This window comes from Nematostella vectensis, chromosome 15 (assembly GCF_932526225.1).
Source record: "Nematostella vectensis chromosome 15, jaNemVect1.1, whole genome shotgun sequence".
NCBI lineage: Eukaryota > Metazoa > Cnidaria > Anthozoa > Actiniaria > Edwardsiidae > Nematostella > Nematostella vectensis.
In genome coordinates this window covers 8,540,667-8,561,294 of record NC_064048.1, presented here as the reverse complement: position 1 = coordinate 8,561,294, position 20,628 = coordinate 8,540,667, and the positions used below count along the sequence as shown (strand labels likewise).

Below are 20,628 nucleotides of genomic sequence, written 5' to 3'. Positions count from 1 at the left end.
CTTTCCCGACTGTCGGGCATATAGCCGCTGCGTTTTTGTAAAAGCTCAAGCAAAACTCACGTAAGCGATGAACTATAAGCACGAAATGGGCTTCCTGTGTAAAATATTTGAAACGTATCAGTTCCGCACGCGCTTTCTCGAAACAAATGTTGACGTCATTAAAAGATTTGAAAATCTAACGGAAAAAGGAATGTCGATGAGCAGTTTCTAGCTCAAAATGAACTCTTTGAAAGAAAAAATGGCGCAGCTTAAAACGCGATTAGATGAGGCGAGAGATCGAAAAGAAACCGCGGAAACCGAAACGGGAACCGCCAAACGCAAGCCGAAAAAGCGGAAGAACGCGCGTCTGCCCTTTACCGCCACATCCAAATGACAGAGATGCAATTTGAAAAAACAATAGCGAGACTGGAAGAGGCTCAACACAAGCTGAAAGCGGCGGCTACCGTAAAACAAGATAACAGGTATTCTATAGTCATTCAGCTACAATGTTGACAGGCGCGGATATAGGGAAAATTCGGACACCTTTTTACGAGAAAAAAAAAAACGCTGAACGTCACCTCATATTGTAGAATGAGGACATGCTGCTCATACTTTCTGTTGTCACAGAAAACCGACCATATTGAAAAACTGGTGAAAAATCAAAGTCCTCGATTTGGATCAAATTAATAGGTGGATTGACATACGAGCAACCATTTGGGTCCTAACAATTTTGTTGTCAAGATTTTGACTCCGGAAGTTTGAGCCTAAGAGGAAATGTGAATTTTTTTTTCACCATATGTCAAAAAACGGTCATCCTATATGCATGTGAAAGGTTTGTATCCGTGAATAGTTGTGCTTCATATTTGATTTAATTTTACTCGCCGCGCTTAAACCACGCAGTCGACTGTTAGTGAGCATTGTCACTGAAGATAGTGCCACAAAGCAAAGCTACCAAAATAGGGACATAAATCCCCGATGTTAGAAGCCAAATATTTCTTGGAAAAAAATCCCGAGCTTAACTGGTTATCTTGATTCGATAATTTTTACACACCAAAGAATAAGAAGCCCCTTAGAAACAACAAAGCCTTGTTGTGCTTGTTATGCACTAGTCATTTGAAACCCCCACGCCCATGGTCCCGGGGAAGTGTGGGGTTAACTTGAAGGTTTAGAGCACTTTAGAACAAGAATCTGTCCCGAGGGGGTGGGGGGATTGAATGTTTTCGACTCTAAGAATTGTCCCCACCCTGGGGGCTTGGGGACAAGTGAATAGCATCACAATAATGTACTTTGCAAAAATCATGTCAGTTGCTGGTTTGAGACTCTTTTTCTTCTGTAGCAAGCAATTCCGTGTATCCGCATGTGGTAAGTTGCATGGTGAAATATGCGAAAAGAAATATGAAAGAAAAAATATGAATATCAAATAAGATTATTTATTTTTCATTTTTGTCGCTGAGGTGTACTGGCTTTGAAATATAAAGGCTTATTTCAGATGACTTGTTGTCAGGTAGTTGCCTATAGTTTGCACCCCGAGGGGTAGGGGCATTTGACTGCATTTTTGTCCAGAGGGGGTGGGGTTTTTTCTCTGTTTTGTACAGGGTCAAAGTTTAATCTCCCACCCTTCCCCGGGAGGATGGGGGGGAGGGGGTTTCAATTGACTAGTGCATTACTAAAACTTGTCATCGCTGTGAAATGTATCGGTCGTGATGCCGGGGATTTGATTGGTCAAGTCAAAATTGCACTTATTGCAAACTCGCGTGCGACCCGGTTTCTGGAGGCAAAATAACAGCCAAAAACTTCAACTCATTCAGCGCTTACGAAATTTTATTTATCAGAAAGGGCTTATTTTTATTGAAATATTTCTTTTTTTTTTGTCCCTCTTTCGCGTGGCGGTTTATTCTGGTTTATTCTGGCGTAAGTGTACCACCCGAAACGTCTTCCGATTGTCATTAGTTGCTTAGCTCTTCCATCGATCTTCTCACAAGTTCTGATAAAAGGTTGTTTATTTACCCTGGGCTTTTACTTCCATTAGTAAGTCGGTAAGACAGAAGGCTCTGGGTTTCCGATTATAATATCCTGGTGAACGTAGTGATGGTTTATTACAGTACTATCAGAGACGATATTTAGCTAAATGCATTATTTTGTAAGCTCTGAGAATAATGGTTAAACGGATTTACAGGGAAAAAATAAGAGTGTTGGCGCAGAAAGACGAGTGTGAGAACGAGTGTGCTGATGAACTGGAAGATAAGGTATACCCTCGATAACACGACTATTCCCGCTAACACAAGTAATATTTGTCTTCCCTTTAATGGGACAAAGACAGGAGGTCCCCCCCCCCCCCCTCATTATAGCAGCCAAAATTACAGTAAATGTATGAGACCTTATCAAAATACAGGAGAAAATGCCTTGAAAGGGCCTTTTTCCTCCCCCCCCGCTGTTAAAAATCCTGGCTACGCCGCAGCAGGTCAAAATATTTCATATCAATCAATCTTGTTTTAAAAACTGTCGTTTTTCTAGCTCGCTTTATCATTTACTTACTAGGAATTGCATACCATATTTGGGAGATCGCTCCAATGATTTTCTCGTTTCTTTTTATTGCTGTAGAACTTTGTAAGTCGAGAATTGCCACGTAATGACCCATTTTGCCCGCTGTCCTCGGTTTCAAGCGCGTATCGCAATGGTCGTGGGAAGATTTGAGGTGAATTCCTGCAAGTTTACTAGGGTTTTGCTAGCAGCCTTCTTGAAAATGGAGCCTGGTGCCTAATGTTTTAGAATATCACAGGCTTCCTGCGCACTCGCTCCAGGCTCTTCTAAACCATTTAGAAAAACGACAGCCATTGATTGATAAGAACCCCCCCTCCCTCCTGGCTACTGGTGAAAAGTGAGCCCCCATATAGGCGTGGTCCTTTATGGGACTTTTTTCAGGTGCAAGATGCTCGAGCCGCGGAAGCCGACGCCCAGTTCCGCCATGAGTGAATGTATACATACACTCATATCAAGCAGCTAGTGCCAAAAGTTCACGTGGCCTATACAGACGCTCATATTAACTAACTGAGTGGCTGACGTATAGGGACGTTACCATTGCAAATCTGTGGGAGACAAGGGGGGGCAAAATTACCAACTTTTTTCTTCATAGGTGGGGGCTGGGTGATAAAAGTGCATATGACCAGGGAAGTGTGAGGAGACTTCCCTGATATGACCTATACAGATGCTCATAACAACCATAAACATAACAAAGAATAAATTGGTAACTGTGGCCCCCTTTGTTTCCCAAAGACTCGTACTTATGACGTCCCTATATGTCAGGCGCTCAATTGCTTGATACGAGCATCCATATTAGGTACTTTTACAAACATCCCTATAGTTGCATCCTATATGTCACGTCCCTATATCTCAGGTAGCGCTATGGACCCGTCAAGAATCCTCCTAGTTATGAATTTGATGTCAAGCAAGAGTTGTGATTCTTGCATGCTAACAGCTATCATCTCTGAACTTTATTTTGGGGCATAGTAGCATGCCTCACTGTACTTTGCAGTATACAATAAAAACATTTTTAATGCTTTCCATTTATTTATTCATTTATTTACAAACTTTTTTCTGTATTTTTATCTTCAGATCATGGGGAACCAGGTTCATTGTCATATCATTAGTGACAAATATGCAGCAAGAGTCTCCAATTTGTACACCTATGACGCCATAAGGTGATAACCCATAAAAACATGGCCCTTATAATCTTACCTTATCAAGATTCACATGCTTCAGAAAGGTTTTGATGCAGCTGTGTAGATCATGGCCCAGATAATGAATCACATAAGTTTCAGGACTTTTATTTATAAGTATTTTACTTTGATTATTTAAAAGTATTACAAACTCTTAACTTGATAAACTCAGCAGTCATATTACTGACTACATTATGCTTTACAAGGTGTAACCTATAATCTGCTTATTAACAGGGGCCAACAGTCAAATCTGGGGGTAGTCTGCTTTTGTGATTGCCCAAATGTCAGAAGCATTGCAAATATGTATCTGGTAGTTAATGTTTGGTCAGCAAACTCTGGCCAATCCTTCTTTTGTTCTACGACTTTCTCCAGGCATTTCAAACAGACTTAAAATTATTTTAATTGAATGTCAAAAGTGATATATATTTGAATCAGTAATGATTATAGAATAATCACAGTACTAGGCACTTAGTACTTTTAGCTCAAAACTTCTCAATCTAAGAGGACCCTTGCTACCATTGTTATTCTTTTTTCAGTAAGGACATACTTCATAGATGGGCGTACCCCATTGTGCCAGACAATAGCTCCTTTTTCATGGATGATTGCTACAGCTACAGCAGACACAACTTGTACTTGGACAAGAACCTATCTCTAGCAAGGTAGAGCTCATTATATCAGATAATGCCAAATGACTTCCAGGGATAGGCCAGATCAGGAATCACCTGCTAAGAATAACTCGAGTCTTAGTCATCAGACAAAATCCACAAAAGTTAAAACAAAATATCTACTTAAAAAGTATTTAAAAAAGTCTTAAAAAGTCTTTAATTTGTTGGCTGTTTAGCAATAGGAACCATGTTTTAAATTTCGTCCATATAGTATACCAGATGCACACCAAGGATTTGCTTCAGGTGTGCAGTATTTGATGATCCTTCAATAATAAGAGATGACTTGGTTTTGGTGGCTAAGTAGTTGATGTGAAGGGCACATCCTGCACATACCCCTAGCTACATGTCTGTTAACTACACCGATTCTACCCTGGTCATTCCTTTATTTGCTTATTGCCTTTTGTATACAGATACTTTATGGCCCAAAAGAGATTGGACACATGGGCCAGTGCGGAATATTTTTTTTTTAACTTTGCATGAGCTGTTATTGTAGACAAAATATGATTCAAGCTGTATTATACAACTCTCTCACAAACTTCCAGGGTTTTGTTATAAAATGCCATCTGTTCTTCCCCCTCTTTCTGTTTCAGGGACTGTGTCTTAGAAGAGAACCTGATTATTGGTGGTGGTACATCTGTGGGCACAGGAACAGTCATATCTAACACTGTTATAGGAAAGAATTGCGCTATAGGTGTGTTGACATTACTCAGTCACCCTGCATTTAACTGCCTCCTTAATCAGACAACTATATAATGGGCCTTAATTGTTCGGACACACTTCATACAAAGGGTCCTCATTATGTGGACACCCTTCATATGATAGGCCTCCAGCCCCCTCAAAGTAATGGGCCTTCATTACTTGGACACCCTCAATATAACAGGCCTTCATTACTCTGACACCCTCAAAATAACGGGCCCTCATTGCTTGGACACCCGCCATATAGTGGGCCTCAATTACTCTGGCACCTTCAAAATAACAGGCCTTCATTATTCTGACACCCTCCATATAAAAGCTCTCCATTACTTGGACACCCTCCATATAACGGGCCCCCATTTCTCTGACATGCTTGATTTAGGGGCCTTCATTACTAGGACGGCCTTCATTATTCTCGAACCTAACATTTAACAGACAGCTTTTCAAAGTGCCCATTATATGGAGGTTTCACTAGCCAGTAAGAAAATGTTTTTTGTTCTAGGTGATAATGTTCGTATAGAAGGGGCTCACTTATGGGATAATGTCACTGTTGAAGACAACTGCTACATCTCATGTGCTATCCTCTGCTCTAATGTCCATATAAAGAAGTAAGTGTAACTATAGCATTATACTCCAGTTCGGCTAATTATTCTTATTATCTGGTACCAACCCAACTTTTTACAACTTTTTATAGCTGTAACAGTAGATGTTATATACAATACAAATAGTATTGCTGTTGTATTATTTTGATGTTGATGATAGTGTCTAGTGGTTAGGTTAATATATCTATAGGAGTCCAACTATTCCACAGATCAAAATGGCCATGAACTGTTCCACCAATAAGAACGCAAGTTGTTAATGATTCGAAGTCTGATGACTTTTTTAGACGTCATGAATACTTAACTCATTTCGTACTGTACTGGCCAAAAACGGTCTTGTACTCTGTACCCATAACCAATAGAACTGTACAAATCATATTGAATGTTAAGTACACTGGTGCAGAAATAAGCTAAATGTTGCATATTTTAGTGTAAAGTCAAAGTGTTTTTACTCAAACTAAATCGTAATTAATTGTGATCTTTTGTTTTTCCTGTCATGCCGTCCATCGCTGTGGTTGTTTTGTTGCAAGTGTAAAATCATGTGTCCTTCCTGTCTTACAGGAATGTAACAGTCACCTCAGGATCTGTAGTCTCATTCAATGTAAGTCTATCAAACAAATGTGTGATCCCAGAGAAGAAGAAGATAGAAGCACCCCCCTCCCCAAAGGAAAATACAGTTGCCATTTTTCCCGCGAGCTGCGTAAAAAATGGAAAGGCCTAGCTTAGTTGGCCGAGCTAGATCAGCCGACCTTAGTCGTGCGAAAATACAAAGTCGATAGCGAGCAGATTTCGGAGTCAAGCTTTCAGTCGCCGAACCCAGCCTCCTTATTTTCCCGCGGGCCACAGGAATCCCGATAAACCGAAATCCATTATTCCGAAAAAAACAAAAAAACAAATTGTGTTGTTGTATGCCTGTGCAGGTGGTGTTGGGACCTGATATCGCTCTGAGACCGGGAGCACGGGTCACCCTCAAGCGGCGGGAAGAAGATGAGACTGACTTTGGAATGGATGACCTGTCCATTGGTGAGAAACCCAAACAAGCAGAGCCGATTGGTGAGTTTATGAAATAAACTTTGTGCAGTGACGAGAACTTGTTATTGTTAAAAAATAGCTTCATATAATTTACTGTAAATCGTAAGGGCGACTCGTTAATGTGGCCAGTGTTCTCATAATCAGGGTTCCCCAAAACACATGATGAGACTGGTGTACACTTGAATACATTGTTTGTTTACAATACTATGTACTGTAAATGATCTAATAAACGCCGGGGGCGTTTATTAAATTTCGATTGCCCGAGGGAGGGGGGGGGGGGGGGGGGGCGTTCAATAGATAAGAGGCGTTTTTTATTGGAGAGCGGCCCCGTTTATTCTAAACCAAAACAATAAAACAAACCCAAGTGCAGTGGGGTTCTAATTTTAGTCAGGATCACGTTAAATTATAGACTGCGTAGCAAGCGTTTCTTGACATTGAGCAAATGTCACCCAGTTGAAGCCATGCTCAAATTAAAAAAAAAAGGCAATTAAATTTATTAAATTTGATCTACATTACCGGAGCCTATTTCGTTTTTTAGCTGGGATGGAGGGTAGGGGGGCGTTTGTTAAAGAGGGGCGTCGTTCATTGCAAACTTGCAAGCAAGGGGGGGCGTTCATTAGATAGTAATGTAATATTATGTCTTTGTAGAATTCAATAAGACCGAGGTGGGCGCCGAGGGTTCGGGATATCTGTGGTTCGAGGAAGAGGAATCCGATGATGAGTCTGATAAAGTGGAAGATGTTTGGGGTAAGGAGAATTTATAGAAAAAATAGCATTTTATACATGAATGCCGATGGGCAAAAATCATCATCATGCACGATCTCGCTCCAATGGCCCGCCATTGCGCTTGGCAGGTCCTGCAGTGGGATCCCTGTGTCCCTTGAGCTTATTCGCCGTTCTTACGTTGCTCGGTGAATTGGGACGAGTAGGTAAGCGAACAGCACGCTGGGAAGATTTAAGGGGAGCCAATTCACGTATGGAATTTAGACTGTGAGTTTTTATCCGCTTTTTGGAGGTTCGTATGGAGGTAAGACTGTTCGTTTGTATCCGAATTTTGAGGGTTCGATTCATGAAGTTTAGACTATGCGTTTGTTTATTCTGCACAAGGGCAAAGCTTGTCAGAGTATTGTTTTGATTAAAAAAATATTCATAATGGAACTTCTATAATGGGACATAAGAATTTGACATTAGACTCTTGACAACTTTGACAGCCATATTCACACCAGGAATTGTGTTTGTTAACTTTGATGTATTGCATAATTTAAATTTTTGAATAAGGCCGGGATCCATTTGGTTGGTACAATAAATAAATCTCAGTAAAGAGCAGGATCCTAGATCCCCCCAATATACCTCAATCAGTCAACACAGAAGGTGTCCAATGCTGGCTCCGCTTTTAGGCAGTGCCTAAATCTATATTATTGTCTCAGGTGCTGAAAGGGAAAGCTCCAGTGAAGATGAAGTAAGCTCCATTGCCAGCGATATTAGTAGCCTGCCGGACACGCCTCCACCCGAGGATTCCAGATGTAAGAGAATACCGTACCGTAGCCACATCATTACCAAAATATAGCCACCTCCGCCGGCATCTAGGGTGTTTTTATGACTTTTTCAGTATTCTTAGGATTTGGGGTTCCTGTAGCGTGCTGACCGGGGGAATGGGTTTTTTTTCTGGGATGAAGATTTACCCATTTAGATTCTAGGGCTTTTCTCAAACGGTTGATAATCTAGCTTATTCAGAAGTGGCTCTTATAAATTTGAACTAATATTTTTGCATCTTTTGTTTAAAAATAAAAATCACCAAATTGTTATTAAAACAAGTTTATGTCTCTACCCTCTTAATGTTCGGTAGAGCAAAGGTCCTATATGAGAAAGCTTCAAGTCGCAGTGTTTTTTTTTTTTTTTTTGCAAGGATGATTACTTTATTAACTAGGTGCTGTTTCTTGGACTAGTATTCTACAATGAAGTACTGGAGACAATCCGACTGGGCGTGGTCGATGGAGTGTCAGGGGATAACATGATCCTCGAAATCAACGCCTCCAAGTAAGCCTCTATGCCTCGAACAAACGGAGAAGAAAGTTGAGGTCTAAGCCTCCTCTTGGGCTGCCAAGGGAAAGTAAAATTTTCAAAAGATGCAATACAGAATTTCCCTTTTGGGTGCATGCCCCTATTCACCTTGTTACGACATGACGGAAAAACCTGGAATGTTTGCAATTCCAGATAGAGAGAGAAGACACAATTTCTTTAGTGGCTAGAGGTTCCTTGTATTACGGACTGATTTTTAAATAACGAGGCCGAAGTGCACATAACCAGATATTGGCTTTTTAAGATAATTTTTCCTTGATCATCATTGCCCTGTGTATCAGCTCAGGGACGAAAAGCTCAAATTTCAATGACACTTTACAAAAAGTCGCATCAATTAAAAAAAAGTCGCACTTGATATTTTGTTTGCTATAAGTTACTAAGTACTCAGAGAAATTCTCCGCCTTATAAAATGGGCTTATTTGAAGCGTCACGTCATGTTTTTCCGTCGTGTCCCTTGCTACTGTATTACAGACCGCCCAAAAGGCGGAGCTTCGGTTTTTTCTCTTTGGGATATTCCTTCTTGAACACCCTATTTGGGACAAATTTAATAAAAAACAAATTACATGTATGTCTAAAATTAGTTAAACCCAGATGCCATAAAAGATGCGTGTAAGTCCAAAAGCCAAATTAATCAAACCCGGGTACCTTAAAAGATCCATACCCCTGGAAGTGCATGTGAAATTCTAGTTGTTTGGATGCCGATTTTCTGTGCTCGTCTTTTTCCATTCAAACGCGGCATTTTGTGATCTACAAATCACAGGTACGCCTATAACGTGACGTTCCGTGACGTCAATCAGTCAATCGGGAAAGCGTTACTGGAGAGTGCGTTACACGACAACAACATGGACAACCAGGCACAGTCAGTCAATCTCAAAAAGGTAATGTTTAACCGCGAAGGATTGCGTGACGCAAGAGTGCGTTACCCAACAGCAACATGGACAACCAGGCACAGTCAATTAAACCAAAAAAGGTTAAGTCTAACCCTGACGGATTGCGTGACTCTGGAGCGCGTTACGCGACAGTAAATACGTTGTGTGTGATCGTGACAGCTTGCATTTCTCAAGCGTCATTACATGACAATGACATTACCTTGGTGCCAGAGGCTCGAGCTTCCCTCCGACAACACGAGACGCGAAGCGGCGACAACGAGTCGCTCCTCGTAGACAGTAGAGGGCGCATAGTAAAAGAACGAAGCTCGAGACTCTGGTACCCAGGGTACAGTGACATTGACAAGTAAACACAATAAGTAAACCTCTATACGTACGGTACGGGCAGAACTGGACGAGCAGACGCAAGCTGCGGTAGTTTAAGACTGTGACAACTTGCGTAACTCGAGAATGCGTTACACAATAGTGAGTAAGTAGCGTAAAACCGTAGCAGCTTGCTTGACTTAGCTATATCTTACCCGACAGCGCCTGATTGCGTAACGCATGTTTTTGTCAACAGACGATGATGCATCTGAAACCAGTTTTCGAGAATTACGTGAAGGACGCAGAGGGACAGAGAGATCTTATCGGCGCCATCGAGGTAAGGAACCTGGCTTGTCGCACGTGGTCAGAGGATGTGTTGCACGTGAACAGAGCGTGTTTTGTACGTGGTCAGAGCTGGTAGAGCACGTGATAGAGGGTTTTCTCACGTGGTCAGAGCGTGTGTCGCACGTGGTCAGAGTTTTTAGAGCATGTGGTAGAGCGTCTCTCGTGCGCGTGCTTGAAACGTGCGTTGCACGTGACTGTGTTATATTCGGTGTCCTTGATAGTGCCGTAGCACGCTGCAAGTCTAAACTGTGTTTTGATTCAGGAGTTCTTCCTTGATAGTGCCGTAGCACGCTGCAAACCTAAAGTAGGATGTGTTTAGATTCACGAGTTCTTCCTTGATAGTGCCGTAGCACGCTGCAAGCCTAAACTAGGATGTTTTCTGATTCAGGATTTCTTCCTTGATAGTGCCGTAGCACGCTGCAAGCCTAAACTAGGATGTGTTTTGATTCAGGATTTCTTCCTTGATAGTGCCGTAGCACGCTGCAAACCTAAAGTAGGATGTGTTTAGATTCACGAGTTCTTCCTTGATAGTGCCGTAGCACGCTGCAAACCTAAACTAGGATGTGTTTTGATTCAGGAGTTTTTCCTTGATAGTGCCGTAGCACGCTGAAAGCCTAAACTAGGATGTGTTTAGATTCAGGATTTCTTCCTTGATAGTGCCGTAGCACGCTGCAAGCCTAAACTAGGATGTGTTTTGATTCAGGATTTCTTCCTTGATAGTGCCGTAGCACGCTGCAAGCCTAAACTAGGATGTGTTTAGATTCACGAGTTCTTCCTTGATAGTGCCGTAACACGCTGCAAGCCTAAACTAGGATGTGTTTTGATTCAGGATTTATTCTTTGATAGTGCCGCAGCACGCTGCAAGCCTAAACTAGGATGTGTTCTGATTCAGGAGTTCTTCCTTGATAGTGCCGTAGCACGCTGCAAGCCTAAACTAGGATGTGTTTTGATTCAGGACTTCTTCCTTGATAACGCGTGGTGTCGCGACACGCTGCAAGTCTGTCTTCACCTGCTCTACGAGATGGACGTGCTAGACGAGACCGTGATCCTTCACTGGCACGCCCATCCGGGACCTTCAAATGATGACCAGGCCATGGAGGAGCAGAAACGTGACCTCAGGCAGACTGTAAATATATTTTCAGTGATTTTAATATGATCATTAGCCACGATTATGATGATAATGAGTTACACTAGCTTTTGCGTAGCTGGCGGTTTTGCTGATTTTCAGAGCACTTTTTTAATTGGCGATTGCGCGAAATCGTTCGAAGTTTTTTTTCCTAGCTTAACGCGAAATGTAATAGCTTTCAACGCAACATGTAATCTTAATGCGAAATGTGATATTCAACGCAAAATGTGATAAATGTTTAACGCGAAATGTAATAACTTTTCAACGCAAAATGTAATCTATTGACTAATAGTTAAAATTTTTGTTGGTATGGTGTGACATTATTCCCGATTTAGTTTGAGAAGTGACAAAGTCCAGGGTGCATATAAATGATAGCGGCAATCAAAACTGCACAGTATCGCAGCTTTATAGACCATGATCTAGGAAGGATTCGTCATCTCAGGTTGCTGACAGAACCACTGCCAAGTGTTTGGAGAAACCGAGACCAACCGTCGATCCGAGATGGGCTACTACAACTGTTGGTCACTACATGCTAGCGTCTATTTTCTTAGTTAGAGCTTTTAGTTATAGTAAATTGTCATTTTTTGATGTTATTACATTTTGCGTTATCACATTTCGCGTTAGTTATTACATTTTGCGTTAGTTATTACATTTTGCGTTAGTTATTACATTCTGCGTTAATTATTTCATTTTGCGTTAGTTATTACATTTTGCGTTAGTTATTACATTTTGCGTTATCACATTTCGCGTTAGTTATTACATTTTGCGTTAGTTATTACATTTTGCGTTAGTTATTACATTCTGCGTTAATTATTTCATTTTGCGTTAGTTATTACATTTTGCGTTAGAAATTACATTTTGCGTTAGTTATTACATTTTGCGTTAATTATTTCATTTTGCGTTAGTTATTACATTTTGCGTTAGTTATTACATTTTGCGTTAGTTATTACATTTTGCGTTAATTATTACGTTTTGCGTTAGTTATTACATTTTGCGTTAGTTATTACATTTTGCGTTAATTATTACATTTTGCGTTAGTTATTACATTTTGCGTTAGTTATTACATTTTTCGATAGTTATTACATTTTGTGTTAGTTATTACATTTTGCGGCGTAACAGGGTAAGTGTAAAGGGCGCCCGGAAACCCTACACTTGCCCCAGCTCTCTCGCGGCCATACAATAAGCTTGCTACGAAATGCGTATTCGCGGATAAAAACTGCTCTGAAACTGAACAAAACCGCCAGCTACGCAGGCTAAAAATGTTTGTTATTAATGATAATGATGGTAATTTAGGCGGAAATGTCACCAACTTCCAGTCTATAACGTAACAATCACTAATGATTTTTAAAGGAAAACATGAAAAAAAATAGTCCAAAATTGTATAAGCTGTTGGAATTCAGATAGGTCAGATAGATGAGATGCTTCTGGATATGAACACAACTTTTATTTTCCACTTGTCGATATTCACGGGTAAAGTTCTACACGAGTTTCAACTTCAAAATTATCACGAATTACCACGAGATTCGCTGAAATAAACAAATACTGAAGATGAAAATTATGGCAATTTCCGCTAATTATACAAACGCATGATACTTACACGGGTGCGGAATCCATCCAAAAACAAATCCATACAATATTCATTAGATTCAGGTCAAAAACTCCAATAAAAAACTCCAGGAAATTCTCGACGAACTGAAAACGTTTTGCACGAGGCTATGCGACCGCGCAAAGCTCGGAACCAGGTCTCTAACACAGGGAGCCCGGATAATGGCGACAACATCCCGCCCCCCATGAACTCCTGCGGAGGAGGTTCATAACTATAAACGTATTGTCATAACGCTAATGTCCGTTCTATATTACACTATCTACGTCTGTCCCTTGAGTCTCCAATCCGATCCGTATCTAGACATCCTCATCCTCGGCTTCCAGCAGACACAACTTGGTTACCGGGCGCTTGTAGGTCGTCCCTTTACCGCGCACCTCTGCACTCCTTACCAATCCATCCACGCCAGGAAACACATTAATCACGCGCGCAAGAGGCCAGTTGTTTCGTCCAACGTTGTCGTCCGCAACGAGCACTATATCTCCGACGTGTAGGTTTCGCTGTTTCCTGTTCCACTTGCTTCGAACTTGCAAGGAAGGAATGTACTCTTTCAACCAGCGACGCCAGTAGTGGTTAGCAAGTAATTGCGCTTGTCTCCACCGCTTCCGACTGTACTTATCTGCCCGTTCATCCGTATCCGTAGGAAGATTCATCGTAGGTCGCACGTTCAGAAAGTGATTGGGCGTAAGAGGATCCTCATCATCAGGATTCTCTGGATTCCGGGTTAGCGGTCTTGAATTCGCGATACGTTCTGCCTCAGTAAACACGGTGGTCAGCACTTCATCGTTGAGGGGGTTCTTCCCCAGGATCGCCTTCAGACTTCGCTTGACGACTCTCACCATCCTCTCCCACACGCCTGACATGTGGGTGGCTCCAGGTGGATTAAAGATCCACTTGCATCCTTTCGCAGAACACTCACGTCCGATCTTGTCATGATCCATTCCTTCCAGATGTTCACGTATCTCCCGATCAGCTCCCACAAAATTGGACCCGTTATCCGACCACAGTTCCACAACATGGCCCCTGCGATTCAGGAACCTCATCAGAGCGAGTATGAAATCATCCGTCTCTAGCGACTTAGCTAACTCGAGATGAACTGCTCGGGAGTTCATGCAAACAAAGATAGCTCCCCAGCGCTTCTCAGTCACTCTTCCTCTTCCCCGCTTAACATATAGCGGTCCAAAATAGTCAATACCTGTATACGTAAAGGGTGGCTCGTAAGGGATCATCCGAATTCTAGGTAGATCTCCCATCTCTTGCTTCAAAGTAGTTCTTCTTTGCTTGCGACAATGAATGCATCTTCCAAGAACAGCCTTGATGGCCACTCTCGCTTTCACAATCCAAAACTGCTCTCTCAGCAGGGATAGTACTTGTTCCACGCCACAATGACCGTTGCTTTCGTGTAGGTGGCGGATCAAGATAGTAGTGATATGACTCTGTTTCGGCAATATCATGGGATTCTTGGCATCATCACTCATCGGTGCCATCGAGATCCTTCCTCCAACTCTCATAACTTCATCGCCTTTCATGACCGGCTTAAGCTTCAAGATAGCACTAGCAACATTCACCTCCTTTCCTGCCTTCAGAGCCTTCACTTCTTCAGGGAAACTTTCCCGCTGTACTAGTACAGCTATTCGTCGCTTGGCGCGTTCTATGTCGTCTGGACTTAGCTTGTTCTCTGACTCTCCAGGTGTCTTTTCAGTAGGCTTTGCATGCTTTCTTGTCTTCAACCACTCCACAAACTTCATTACCCACGCAACCTTTCGAATGGTCTTCATCCAATCAGAAGTGTCGGTTAGAAGCTTTTCCAGGCCATCTCCTGGCTCCAGGTCAGTGAAGAACACTTCTTTCTTTATCTCCAGACTTTCTTCAGACAGGGCATCAAATTTATTATCTGGCCATTGATCTTCTGACTCTCTCAAGAAACTCGGACCATTAAGCCATCGCTCATCCCGGAGAAACTCATCTATGGTTAGACCTCGACTTACTTCGTCGGAAGGATTTAGTTTTCCCGGACAGTGTCGCCATTGGTCAGGATTAGTCGCTTCGCGAATCTCTGTAACCCTGTTGGCTACATACGTCTGGAATCTGCGGGTTTCATTATTGATATAGTTAAGTGTTATCATCGAATCAGTCCAAAACACTACTCTGTCAGGCTTCAGGTCCAGTTCTCGGCGAACTGCTTGGTCCACCCGTGTTGCCAGTAGGGCTCTTTGTAGCTCCAGCCTTGGGATGGTTGAGCCTTTAATAGGTGCATTCCTTGACTTTCCGGCGACGAAAGCACACTCCACCATTCCGTCCGGGTACTCGATTCGTAAGTAGCTTACTGACCCGTATCCTGCCTCCGAGGCATCACTAAAGTGATGGAGTTGTAGTCCAACACCTTCATGGTCTGGCCTGCTGAAGTAGCATCGGGGGATGGACAAATCTTCAAGCCGTACAAGTTCCCTTTTCCATGTCTGCCACTGACGCAGAATGTCTCCACTGAGCGGCTCGTCCCATGGTGCCTTCCGCCTCCATAGGGCTTGCATGATCTGCTTGCCACGCATTATCACTGGTGCAGCAAAGTTCAAAGGGTCAAAGACAGAGCTGATTGTCGATAGTACTCCTCTCATAGTATCAGCCTTCTCAGTGTTGCTCACCTTGAACCCGAAGGTGTCTGTCTCCACGTTCCATCTAACTCCAAGTGCCCGCTCGACTGGGAGTTCATCAAGATCTAAATCAAGCGTTGGTGCTGCCCTCTTCTCGATAGGCACTTCAGCAAGGACCTCCCTACTGTTACTCATAAACTTTGTGAGGTTGAACCCTCCTCTACCACAAAGTTCGGTTAACTCGTTCGCAAGCGTGACTGCACTCGCACTCGTGCCTACGCTTTTTAGTACATCATCCACATAAAAATTATGCAGGACAGTTTCGATGGTGGTATCTCCAAAGTCACCAGCATTGTCAGTTGTAGTTTTCTTGAGTGTCCAGTTGGCTGCACAAGGCGAGTCGGTTGCCCCAAAGACATGCACGTTCATGGCATATTCTTCGGGAGGGTCATCAGAGCTTTTGTCCCACCAAAGAAATCGCAGAGAATCTTGGTCTTCTTCTCTAACTCCGACCTGAAGGAACATCCCTTCTATATCAGCTACCAATGCAACATTGTCCTCCCTGAACCGTAGGAGCACCCCAGTCAGGCTGTTTGTACAATCAGGTCCATGTAACAAGTTCTTATTCAACGAAGTACCTTGGTACTCTGATGCAGCATCAAAAATTATCCTCAGCTTACCAGGTTTGTTGATATTCGTCACTGCAAAATGAGGTAAGTACCAAGTTCTCGGTCCAGTCTCTTGTGCTTCTTCTGGGCTGAGTTTGCGTGCATGCCCTTTAGTGATATACTTCTCCATGGCTGCTCGATACTTCTCCTCCAATCCAGGCTCTCGTGAAAACTTACGCTTCAGACTATTCAGTCTTTTATCGGCTTCATTCCGGTTATTAGGTAGGGTCACATCATCATCCCGCCACAGGAGGCCTGTTTCATAGTGACCATCACGCTTAGTAATGGTCTTCTCCAACTTATCGATAGCCTTCCTGTCTTCCCTGGACAGATGGTGCGATATAAAACTTGGGGATCCCTTGTCCGTACCAACACTCTTTGTACCGAAACTCTCCAAATCCCAGAACCGCTCAATCTGATGCTGAAGTTCTTTCTTATAATCAGCAAAGTTCAGGTTTACTTCCTTGCATGAGGTCTCCCCTTGAAGGGTTCCTGTAATTACCCATCCAAGAGGACCTCTCAAAGCCTTCAAATCACTGGCTTTCGTCGCTGGTCTACGCACTTCAAACACCTCATGCGCATAGCCAACGTCCTTTCCTATCAGAACCGAAACCTTAGGCATGTCTACCGAGGGAATCTCAATATCCCTCAGATGCGGGTGTGCCTCTCTGTCAATATCTTTAGGAAGACACTTTTCGTTGACATTGAATTTCTTCGTTACCAAACCCTCAGTTACGGGAATTCTATCCCCTTCACCACTTGCGTGTTGCAGTTCAAACTCCACAACCTCTATCTGTTCCTTACTACTTCCCATCATGGTGGTGATGGATATTTCCTCAGTATGACCTTTAAGTTCGAGTTTCGCTGAAACCTCCGAGCTTATCATAGTTCCTCTTGAGCCATTATCCAGTAGCCCATACGTTGTCAGAGAGTTCCCATTTGGGGCAATCAATTTAACTGGTACAACATGTAGTAACACCGTTTTTGTGGCTCTTTCAGAAAATGTTGCGTATTGCTCGGTTTGCCTGTGTGGCTCCCCACCCCGGGTGCCCTGAGCATGGTCTCTTCTAGGGGGTCCCTCGGTCGTCCCCTCCCCTGCGCTCGAGTTAAGTTCTTTGGGAGGGTCATCTTTAGCTCTAGGGGGGTTATGTAACAAGGTGTGGTGTTTTCGCTCACTTTTGCAGTTACAAAAATGGTTGTATGGCATCTGTCCCTCATATGTCCTGGCCTAAGGCATATATGACACAATCTCTTCTCCTTTACCAGTCGCCAACGGCCGGGTAAGTCCCTTCCCTTGAAATTTGCACAGTCTGAAAGCCTATGTTCTCCTTGACAGCAAGGACAGGTCTTAATTGGGGCTTGTTTACCCATAGTAGTTTCAGGGGGTGAGCCTTCCATGTCTGTTTTAAAGACAGAAGTCTGTTTCTGGTAGTTCTTGCCTTTCCCACCCTGCTCGGGTCTTTTATCACCACCACCCTTGTTCTCACTCATGCTTAGGTTAACAAAACCTGGGTCATTCTTTATGGCTGCTTGCCTCTTCACATAATCTGCCAAATCTGAAATCTTAGGGATACCCCCCTTTTCTCTTATCTTGTAGGATACATCACCCCATTTATTTACTAAATACTGGGGAAGCCTTCTAACTATCTGTTTCATGTTTGAGATGGTACTGGCTTCAATAGCATATTCCCCAACAAGTTTCTTTGAGGCTGATTCAAGTTGCTCTGCAAAATCCCTCAGTCCCTTATAATCATGATTGTTCAATCTTGGGCCTCTGGTCAAATTGTCAATACAAGAAGCAGCGACGGTCGCTGGCTGCCCATATCGGTCTTCCAAAATATCAACTATCACTGAATAGCTGCAACCGGAAACCCTTTCCACAACTTCAAAAGCCTCCCCCGAGAGGAACTTCGGTAGGAATTCAACCTTTTGTGAATCACTTAAAATTTCATCTTCTAAATTATCTCTCAATCTCTTCCTAAAATTAGGAAAGTCACTTGGATTCCCAGAGAACTTAACAGGTTGCATGGCTTGGAGCATGGTCAGCTTTAACATGATATCAGTACTGTTCACGGGAAGAAAACCAAACGGGGTTTTCCTATAACTACTAGGGGGGGGCTTCTTGGTCATTAATCTGGGGTTTTCTCTCAGGAATGGGGTCTTTAGGATGGGAAGGGCCCTCCATTAGCTTAGGTGTGTCTGGTCTAGGATTATCAGGAATGGGGTCACATTGCTCGGTCCATTTCATTAGCTTTTCCTCTTGAGACATGGGTGGCATGACCCCTACATCCCCTTTATACTCTTCTGACACACAACTATCAGACTCACTCCCTCTCTCTTCTAATAACTCAGCTTCCTTTTCTGCGATTTGAACCTGGAACTTGAGCTTACATGCTCTCGCTTTCTGTTCATATTCCAATTCTATTTTCTTACGTTCCAGATCCATTCGATGCTGAGCTATCTCTTCTTCTTGTTGCAAAAGAAGCTTTTTCATTTCTATTTTCTCTCTTAATTTCCTAGACCTACTAGACAGCCTTGACTTAGTTGAGTTTGACTTTCCTTTCTTCAAACGTTCATTTGCCAATTTGGTAGTAGTTTCACACTCATTACGAGTTTCTTCAAATTTCTCTTTCACTCTGTTGAATTCATCGGTTGCCAATTCTTCCAAAATGTACGACTGATAGCAGTCCTCATAGTTATTCAAAGCCGACTGTAATTCATTCAAGGCTGTCTGTATTTCATTGGCTCTAGAGGGATCATCAAGACAAGTTTTGAGCTCTTTCATGTGAATACTCACGCGCCCTAGGTAGCCTCCTAGGGACCTTTTCTTGCTTTCTATTCGTTCGACTTCACTACTAGCTTCGTTTTCACTCATGTTTCCAAGATAATAATCCTCAGTGTTCATTTACTCTGCCGTCGAATGATGTTGGAATTCAGATAGGTCAGATAGATGAGATGCTTCTGGATATGAACACAACTTTTATTTTCCACTTGTCGATATTCACGGGTAAAGTTCTACACGAGTTTCAACTTCAAAATTATCACGAATTACCACGAGATTCGCTGAAATAAACAAATACTGAAGATGAAAATTATGGCAATTTCCGCTAATTATACAAACGCATGATACTTACACGGGTGCGGAATCCATCCAAAAACAAATCCATACAATATTCATTAGATTCAGGTCAAAAACTCCAATAAAAAAACTCCAGGAAATTCTCGACGAACTGAAAACGTTTTGCACGAGGCTATGCGACCGCGCAAAGCTCGGAACCAGGCCTCTAACACAGGGAGCCCGGATAATGGCGACAACATAAGCCGTGTGTCTATTGGAAGTTTTTTTGAGGATGTGATTGATAATTTAGTGCGGATGGCCTGCACATTTTGATATATCATCTTGTATGTTGAGGTTTCCGGAGGCCCTCAGAAGAAAACTGGTCACAATGCCGCTTTAATGTTAGTTAATGATATATTTGATGGCGATTGGAATGATGTTAATGTTGGTGGTGATGATGCTGTCGGTGGTAACAGTGGCGATGATTGTAAAGTCATGTCGAGGGATAAGGATGATTGTGGTTGTGATGAAGCCTCCTGCAGGCGTCTCGAGTGATTTGGGGAAAAGGCTTTTTTTATAGTCCGGGCTTCCTGTGTCGTGATCAAGAAAGAGTGGGGGCCTGGGATAGAGGGACTCTTCTGGCTTCCGGTTCCAACTCACCACAGGAAGCCCAATTCATAAAAATCCTTTTTTTTTCAGGCCGCGCGTTTTGTCACGTGGCTTAAAGAAGCCGAAGAAGAAAGTGACGATGAAGACGATGACGATTAGAAAACTGGATTAAAGTCTGGATAGTTCTAATATGTTTTCATACTTTCGAGAGACAGCCCGAGTCAGTCAAACCTTTGTTATTATTCACATTCAATCATGGAAGAGACGCAATGCGCACAAATCTCAAAATAACTGTATCAAAACAAAGCTTTCTCCTTCATTTACCCAAATTAGATCACAATAGCTTTCCCAAATCAACCGATGGAGATTGTTGTCTTATTACACTCTGTAGCTTAAATAGGATGGGAAAAAGGCAGCTTGCAGAGATTCTTGAAGGGTATTCTGATTGGCTCTATGCCTCTCGGTAATATAAGAATGATTTACAACCATCCAGGACTTCGGTTTTTGTGCTGTAAATTATAAATAAAGGAAACTATAGTGTTCGTGCCTTTTCATCTCTTGTTCTTGACCGCTTACTTGATGGAAATACATATTTTTTCACGTGTTTCCAGAATTCCAGAAAAGATCCATATCCCCTTTCACCCCCCCCCCTCCCCCTCCGTAATGGATAAAATA

At 42.6% G+C, this 20,628-nt stretch overlaps 2 protein-coding genes across 3 annotated transcripts; one reads left to right on the top strand and one right to left on the bottom strand.

The window, feature by feature from the left end:
• The first annotated feature begins 82 nt into the window (after positions 1–82).
• Positions 83–20,495, top strand: LOC5504986 (translation initiation factor eIF-2B subunit epsilon). Of its 2 annotated transcripts, XM_048722821.1 has the most exons (15): positions 83–461; positions 2,156–2,225; positions 3,592–3,677; positions 4,232–4,354; positions 4,951–5,051; positions 5,556–5,661; positions 6,214–6,253; positions 6,573–6,705; positions 7,333–7,431; positions 8,112–8,207; positions 8,631–8,721; positions 9,524–9,641; positions 10,210–10,290; positions 11,254–11,424; positions 20,044–20,495. In XM_048722821.1, the coding sequence occupies exons 1-15, from the start codon at positions 370–372 to the stop codon at positions 20,110–20,112; spliced, it is 1,476 nt and encodes a 491-aa protein (XP_048578778.1). In that variant the 5' UTR covers positions 83–369; the 3' UTR covers positions 20,113–20,495. The 2 variants fall into 2 exon arrangements, with proteins under 2 accessions (XP_048578778.1, XP_048578779.1); XM_048722822.1 differs by lacking the exon at positions 2,156–2,225 and having other exon boundaries at positions 91–461.
• Positions 12,850–17,657, bottom strand: LOC116614895. The gene is made up of 2 exons (XM_048722814.1): positions 13,022–17,657; positions 12,850–12,950 (listed from the first exon to the last, which is right to left on the bottom strand). The coding sequence occupies exon 1, from the start codon at positions 17,491–17,493 to the stop codon at positions 13,327–13,329; it is 4,167 nt and encodes a 1,388-aa protein (XP_048578771.1). The 5' UTR covers positions 17,494–17,657; the 3' UTR covers positions 12,850–12,950; positions 13,022–13,326.
• Positions 20,496–20,628: the final 133 nt, after the last annotated feature.

What these genes read in the sequence shown, in the direction of transcription:
- LOC5504986 (XM_048722821.1), top strand. Translation starts at nt 370, where the DNA reads ATGACAGAGATGCAATTTGAAAAAACAATAGCGAGACTGGAAGAGGCT. An exon ending in TCTAATGTCCATATAAAGAA is followed by an intron (nt 5,662 to 6,213) that starts GTAAGTGTAACT and finishes CCTGTCTTACAG; the next exon opens with GAATGTAACAGTCACCTCAG. An exon ending in TCCACCCGAGGATTCCAGAT is followed by an intron (nt 8,208 to 8,630) that starts GTAAGAGAATAC and finishes TTCTTGGACTAG; the next exon opens with TATTCTACAATGAAGTACTG.
- LOC116614895 (XM_048722814.1), bottom strand. Translation starts at nt 17,493, where the DNA reads ATGCCATACAACCATTTTTGTAACTGCAAAAGTGAGCGAAAACACCAC.